The 7,821-nt window shown below is 46.6% G+C and overlaps 1 protein-coding gene across 1 annotated transcript in view; it reads left to right on the forward strand.

Annotated features, from left to right (window-relative positions):
* CCDC60 (coiled-coil domain containing 60) overlaps positions 1 to 3,934 on the forward strand; it is a 169,287-nt gene extending 165,353 nt beyond the window's left edge. The window contains exons 13-14 of the mRNA XM_012650156.1: positions 1,706 to 1,895; positions 3,695 to 3,934. Coding sequence (XP_012505610.1) covers positions 1,706 to 1,895; positions 3,695 to 3,796 — 292 coding nt within the window. The 3' untranslated portion in view covers positions 3,797 to 3,934. The remainder of the gene's footprint in view (positions 1 to 1,705; positions 1,896 to 3,694) is intronic.
* Positions 3,935 to 7,821: the final 3,887 nt, after the last annotated feature.

Genomic DNA, 7,821 nt, shown 5'->3' on the forward strand with positions numbered 1-7,821 from the left:
AAAAAAACAAAAACATGAATTGAGTGACTACTGAATGGCACACACTGCCTAAGCAATTTTGTTGAATTATCTATTCTATCCCTACCAAAAAAAAAAAAATCCTGAAAGGTATAAATTAACCACCATTTCACAAACAAGGAAACTGAGACTCAGAGAGGTAAATTCAGTTGTCCAAAGTCACACCACCAGTAAGTGGTGAATTTAGGATGTAAACGCCTGTCCATCCTCAGCGTCCACACTCACTCGCAATATGCAATTGGAGTCTGATGAACTTCGATGTCACAAGCCCCATCCTGGCAGGATAAATACATCCGGATCTAAGAGTACAACGAGAGGGTCTAGAAATGTACCTGGAATCCCTTCATGATTTCAATAATGTGGAACAGGAGCCTAGAAGCAGGTCCCTGGGGTCACATCCAAGTTATGGGAACTTGCACACCACCTCGCATTTTCAGAGCATCACTTGCTCACAGGCAACATCTGGCCCTGAAGATACAGGGGGCTCTCAAGAGGGGACCTCACGAAAGGCAGAAAAGCATCTTCTGCAAGCCCTCTCCCTCTTTGGGAAGGAAGTGGGCAGAAGGAGAAAGGGAGTTACAAGCTAACTGACATGAAGTTGTCAGAAATTAATGCTGGTCCTCCTTCAGTGGGACTCAGCCCACATCTCTAATGGTGGAGTTTCTGGCATTATTATAGGGGAAGTAATTGCCCTCCATGGTAACATAGGTAGCATTAAAATCAAGTCAAATCAACCACAGCCTACACGGATGATGCTGAGTTGTAGCTCCTCCTTCCTCCAGTCATTAGGTCTTTCAAATCATAGTTACCGAGCACCTGCCAGGAGTTGGGTAGAGTTCTAACACGCTGAATACTCAACTACTCAGACAGGGTTGCTATTCTCGAGATTTCATTCTAAACGAGGAGATATGAATAAATATATATCATAAAATATAAAGCAGTATAAGTAGCCCAAAATGTGTGATGGATGACCAATTTCTTCTTCGAAATTTTCCACAATAGTCACATATATAGCAGGGGGAAATTTTTTTTAAGAGATGCCACCTCCTGCCTTAAGTCCCAATCGTATCTGAACCATCCCCTTAGGTTAGACCAAGGTAGGTTAGAATCTACCTGTTCCCACCATGTCAAGGGTGGATTCCCCACTATCCTTGTGCTCTGTCATAACACTGAAACACAAAGCTTTGACCTGAGCTTACGCGTTAATCAGGGAGCTGGAAAACACACACACACACACACACACACACACACACACACACACACACACACACTATCTTGTGTGTGAGAGCCTCCTGCATCCTAGAAGTCATCCCATGGATGTGTCCGTGTGCCCCCCTCCTTCAGCCTGATTAACTCTCAGAAAAGAAGCTTCAGAACCCCAAAGTCCTCTCCTTTCGTTTAGCCTTTCACATGGTCTGCTTGATAGAAAAATCATAAACGCATCCCTTGAAAGAGTGCTCTTATTTTTTTTAAAGAAATGCAAAGTCATGCTCCTTCTTTTCCTGCCCCTAACAGTAAAGACTGGCCTGACATGTGGGCCACAGAGGAAAGCCCCCAGATAAAGAATTCTGCTGCCCTGGAGACATCACATGAGTGGCAGAAAGAGAAAGTGGAGATGGGCAGCCAGAGGGGCCCAGACCCCCTTCCCAACAGCCTCCTAACCGGCTCTCTCCTCTTGGGATTGAAGGTACTTTGATCTGCTGTCCAAACTGCCGGAGGATCTAAAGAGCTTCCGCCCCTCCAAAAAGATCCTGGTGAAACTGCAGAAGTTTGGGGAAAACCTGGACCTAAGGATCCGACCCCACGTCTTCCTGAAGGTGCTACAGGATCTGAGGGTCTGGGAGCTCTGTTCCCCTGACGTCGCTGCGGCCATCGAGGTAACCACCGCCTCCTTGCCCCTCACAATGCCTTGGGTGCCCTCGTTCAGTCTTCTCTCAACATCCAGGCACTGTTTTAAGTGCTGGGGACACAGTGATGAAAAGACACAAAGGCCCCTGCCTTCGTGGCACTCATAATCTCATAGGAAAGGAATTGTCACATCACTGTGTTGTTCAACTCCAAGGCATCATATATTCTATGTAAATGGTGCTCCCCGGAAACTGAGAGGCTTTGGGGAGACATAAATAAACGGGTGATCTTAATAAGGACACTTTAAATCTTGCTACTAAAAACGCAGTTGATGAACAGCAGCACGGACCTCACCTGGGTGTTTGCTAGAAATACAGGATCTCTGGCTTCCAACCATATCCACCAACTCCGAATTTACATTTTAATGGGGTCCCAGGTGTTTTGTATGCACAATAAAGTTTGAGGAGAGCTGGTTTAAAGTAAATTAGAGGGGACGTATTATACCTCGACTAGAGCAACTGCAAAAGGTGACATTTGAGCTGAGACCTGAACGATGACGGGACAGCGCCATGAAGAGAAAGGGCAGAGAACGTGCAAAGGCACATTCCCAAAGTCCCAAAGTGGGACCCAACCTGGCTTGTTGGAGGAATTCACTGGCTGTCAGTGAGTGTGGAAGGATGCAAGCAAGGAGGTGCCTGGCTCCAAGGGAACGGGAGAGGTCAAAGTCTGTGTAGACCTTTGACGGTCAGGACAAATATTTAGGAGCCACTGAACAGTTTTCAGCAGGAGCTCATCACCACCACCAGAAGTTCCTGGTGCCCTCTTCCCCTGGGCATCAAAAGGCATCAGCAGTAAGGACTCCACAAGGAGGTGTCCACAGATGCTCATGCAGTCACTCCTTTAGTTTCATCAGATGGCATATGTGCATTTTAGTAGTAAAGAAGTGATTCAAATGGTCCATTTCTCAGGCCTTGACAGGCTACGGGGGGGGCTCTTGACATTGTCCTACCCGGTGGGCCCTTGCACGGGATGACCCAGGTGTGTGTCTATGGAGGCAAGGTCACGAGTGGAGTAAGGGGATGACCCTGTGGACAAATTCGGATACCCAGACTCCACTCCCCACACCCTGTAAGGCTCCTTCAGGAAGGAGCCTCCCTCTGGCAGGCTAAGGCAAAATTAACTCTGGGGCAACTGTCCACATCTCTGTCCGTTATGGAATCCGATTTCCACCTACCTGTTAATGGGGGGCATGGATGAGGCCATCCCTGAGTAGGTAAGAGAAGAGGGTGATGGAGGCTCCTCTTTTCTTTGCGGTGAGTTCACAGCTGTGGCTGATAACACTTAGCATGCTCCCGTCCCCATGAGAACATCACAGAACTTCTGATAACCCTGATGCAGGGGTCTCTTAATCTAGAGTCTATATGAAACCAAACACTTTGTGCGTCTTAAACCCTTTCCTGGAAAGCAAGCCCCCATAGCTGTCGTCCATTCCTGAAGGGATCTATGAACCAAAAAGAGTTTAAGGACAAATGACTTTTTGAAAAGATATTAAGGAGTAGAAAAGAAAGAAAAATGCAAACAGCTGGGTTTTCCTGCCCTCCCCAAATTTCCTTGGGTCAACAGCGATAAAAAAGAGCTTAAAATGAGCCAGCTGAACCAGGAAACCAGTGACAGGTCCTCTTCCCCGAAGGACCAACCCAACCTCCAGACATTATAAATGCCTTAATGGTTGCAGGTATCCTGGGGCCACCAGTCTCTGGGGACGGAGAGAGGGTGGAGTCTAGCCGTCAGACCAAATTCTGAGATTGCCACTGTACTTGCCCCACAGTTTGTGCGAGAACACATCATCCGTATGCCTCAAGAGGATTACCTGAGCTGGCTGCAGAACCGGATCAACATCTCCATCCGGCCCTACACCACACTGGCGTAGTCTGGGCCTGGGTGGACCAGCTGCCCCATGGAGGAGGACTAGACTACACCGTGTTCCTGCATCCTACCTGTATCCCTGCTTCCCGACTATGCCCATGGATACATTTTATGATCCAGTAGGGTCATGTGGAGACTGACTCCTGGTGATATTTTAAAGGGAGATATTCTCAGGTGGCCATCCCCCCAATTCCACACCCCAGCCCCAACTTCCCAGTCTCTGTTCTTCATTCCAGATTCCTTCACCCTCTTCATCTTCCTCAAATTCTGGATAATAAAATTGAGCTGAATGTTTGACGTCTGGCTGGGAAAGAGTTGGAGCCATAGAATTCAGGTATATTTAGACCTTGATAATGACAACAGTTACCATTTACCTACATAATATCATTTAAATCTCATGATAACTTGGTTAAGTAGGTACCGATGTTAACCCTATTTTACACTAACGGAGCCAGAGTGTACTTCTCAACAATATTATGTCTACTGCCTTGGATGGATAGTTGGGTGGATGGATGGATGGATGGATGGTTGGATAGATGGATATGGCACTGGTGTGCAAGAAAATCTCTGTCTTCAGAGTCCTTATATATTTTCTGTTGCTCTTAGTTGCAGGAGGAAGCTTGTCTTCCTGTCATCTCAAAATGTGTGCGGGCTCATCGATTTTTAGCCTCTTTTCTCATCTTGCTCTTATGCTCACCCACATTCTCCTAAGTTATAAGAACTGTAGACATTTTAATTTCCCTTAGTGATGGCCAGGCTGAATTAACAACTGAACAACTGGACTTGATTTTGCTGTCATGCCTGGATTCTCAGAGCATTCATGGAGGCTGGGCTTCAACATCTTTCTCTGACACTCCCAAAGTAGGGAGGAGAGTTGAACTGGAATTGTTATTCAGTCTAAGCAACATCTCACTCATCCTTTCACCCATTCACTTATTTATTCATTCACTGAATATTTACCGAGAGCCCAACATGCACCAACCAAGTTCCATGTGCTGAAGATACAGCTATGAACAAGGCGGACAAGGTCTCTGCTCTCATGGAGTTTACATGGAGACGGACAAGTCGACAAAATGTGATGGGGAGGGCAGAGAGACTGTGTGACATCACAGGTCCCTCCACGTGATCACCCTGTGTTTAACATTGTACCTTGAGAAGCTATTTGGGGCATAAAGGTCAGATACAGTCTACAAGGAGACTGCAAAATTAAGAGACCCTAAACATCTCTGTTTTAAACAGTAATTTGAGTGAAAGAGAGCAGAGAAGAAAGGAAGAGCATGAAAAAGAAGAAGAAGAAGAAAAACAGTAAGCAGGAGGAAGAGGAGGAGGAAAAGAGAGCTGAGTGGCCTAAGAGTGAGAAGAGACCTTGGGAGAAACCAACCAAGGCAAAGTTCCTGGGGCAGGGCTGGCTGGCGTGTCGCTGACAACTATGGTTCAAACCAGTCCCTGCACTTCATCACCCTGGACCTCAGCAATGTCCACAAATCCAAGTGTCCTCTGTGAGCAGTGTTTTGAGGAAATAAAGAAAAGGGGCTGTGTTCTACATCTGGGTCTGCTTAGGGGCAAAGAAAGGGCTTGAGGGACTCAGAACCAGAATCCAATAAAGATTTTAGTAGGAGCAGGAAGTCATAGCTAGAGAGCCTGCTATTCCACGAGCTCTCTACATTTATAGCAACCTTGAATGGACACGTGGGTCCCCCTAGACATGGAATGGGGACCCAGCTGGAATGATACATCTCTCAAACATCAGGTGACCGTCGCAGCTGACATTGAGTCACACTAGAGAATCAGAGCAATGGTGCCAAATGAAAGCAAGCACGAGAAGATCCTGGGGGGTGGGGGAGGGGAGCACTAACTCATACTCAAGATGTCAGGAAAGACTTTTGAGAGGAGGTGACTGATACCTGTAAGATGCATAGGAGTTAGCCAGGGAGAGAAGGCTATACCGGCAAATAAGGAGGGAGGAAAGAATGTTCCAGCTAGAAGAAACAGCATGTGCAAAGTCCTAGAGGCAAAAAGAAACTTCATTTGTCATTTGAGGAACTAAACATAAGTCCAACGGGACTATATTTCGGATTGAAAATACAGGACAGAGAAAGGCAAGAGGGAGATTGGGGAGGAGGGAGGAAGCCAGATGTTTGGATGCCTTCTAGGCCCCATGTTATGAAGTTTGGACTTTATCTGGCTAGCACCAGGAGCCATGGAAGGATTTTGACCAGGGGAATAATGAGATTTGCTTTTAGAGGGGAAATGGCACTCACACAGGGAGGAGGGAGCTAAGACGAGGCTGCGGCAGTGATCGTGGGGACAGCAATGTTGGGGGGATGGGGAGAAGATGCACATTGGAAAGATATTTACACAACAGCAAGAGAATTTGGAGCAGTGGATGACAAGTAGGAGATCGGGGAGCAGGAGTATCAGGAATCAAGGGTGGAGGATGATGCTTCGAAGGTGCCAGGAGAAGAGGAAGAAAGTGGGTCACAATGGGAAGGTGAGGAGATATGTTTTGAGCGTATTGAGTTGGAGATGCCCGCAGAACGGTCAAGTGCAGGGAGAGAGGGCTGTGCTGGAGACAGAAACATGACACCAACACTCCATGGCTCAGGGTGGTTAAAGAAAGAAGTGGAAGGAGAGGAGAAAGGGACCCATGAGGACAGAATCACAAGCAGCATCAAGCACCCACTCATAATCTAACACTTATTGGGGGTTGGGGGGCTGCTTTGTTCCAGACGCTGCACCAAATGCTGTTGCTATGTTATCTCATCTCATCTTCATAACCCTGCAGAGCAGGACTCTTGTGTTCTTCCTGTTTTGCAGATGATGAAACAGAGGCTCTGAAAAGTGTTCTGTACTCATCCAGCTGCTATGAATCCTCTCCCCACACCACTGCTCCCCTCCACTCCCAGCCCTCACTGTTAGGAAACACGGAGGTCACGAGAGTTATTGTGCTTCTGGAATCGTGCCCAAGGAGTGGCTCTAATGATGAGGCTTTCAGAGGTTCTGTCAGCTCGTATTTGCACTGGATTCCACAGTTTTCAAAGTGCCTTCTCCAGTAATATCTTATTGGATGCTCACAGCACCCTTCTGTGGTGGGCATTCTTATAATCCTCATTTTGCAAATAAGGATATCGAGACTTAAGGGTGTCCAATAGCCCTATAGCAGCAGGTAAGTGGCAGAGTTAAGTCTAGAACGAAGTCTGCCTGTCCTGGGCAGGGGGAGATCTAAAAGCCACTCTCCTGCTTGGCACGTTCCAAGCCTGTTTCTCAGAGCAATGGCACCATCTAGTGGCTTCTATTAGTATTACTTTCCCACCAAGCTCCCACCAGCAAAATGTCACCTTCCTGCCAGAAAGGAAGAAGGCAGGTATTAAAAGCAGTAGCAAGACCTACTCTGCTTAGACTAGGAGTGTTTACGCAAATAAGGGGAGATCTTTCACTACTAAAATAGACTGGGGCCTAGAGGAAGGAAGCACATCACCTCCCCAGCTCCGAGGCTCAAAGTAGAGCCACAGGGAGAAATATTCTTGCTGGGAGCCTCTTCATCAGAATCCTAATAAGCACCTACCATGTGCCAGGTCCCTGGGAGTCACTGTCTCCCTGCTCTGACCAACCCATCTGAGTGGTAATCGTGAGAGTGTTTAAAACTGTATGTGCTTTAGAGAAGCTTTTTCTTTAAAGGACTAGATAGTAAATATCTGCTATATGTTGTTCTTTTAATGCATTAATATATAGTCCTTTAAAAATGTAAAAACCATTCTTAGGTTGGACGTCATACAAAAACAGACCACAGACCAGATTTAGGCCATGAGTCATAGTTTGATGACCCCCCAGTAGAGGATAAGTTTAAGGATGGAGAGGAATTTTCTGATCTTTCCCCAAAAACTGAGACAGGAAAGACCAATGGAAATAATATGATGAATGTGTGGACAAAGGGAGGAAGTTGTACTCTTCAAAAGAGTTTTTGTCATTTTTGTGGGAAAGAAACGTATGCATAGGGTAAAAATTTGAGCAGTGCAAAAGGACATAAAC

The sequence above is a fragment of the Propithecus coquereli genome, unplaced genomic scaffold (genome assembly GCF_000956105.1).
Source record: "Propithecus coquereli isolate 6110/MARCELLA unplaced genomic scaffold, Pcoq_1.0 Scaffold314, whole genome shotgun sequence".
NCBI lineage: Eukaryota > Metazoa > Chordata > Mammalia > Primates > Indriidae > Propithecus > Propithecus coquereli.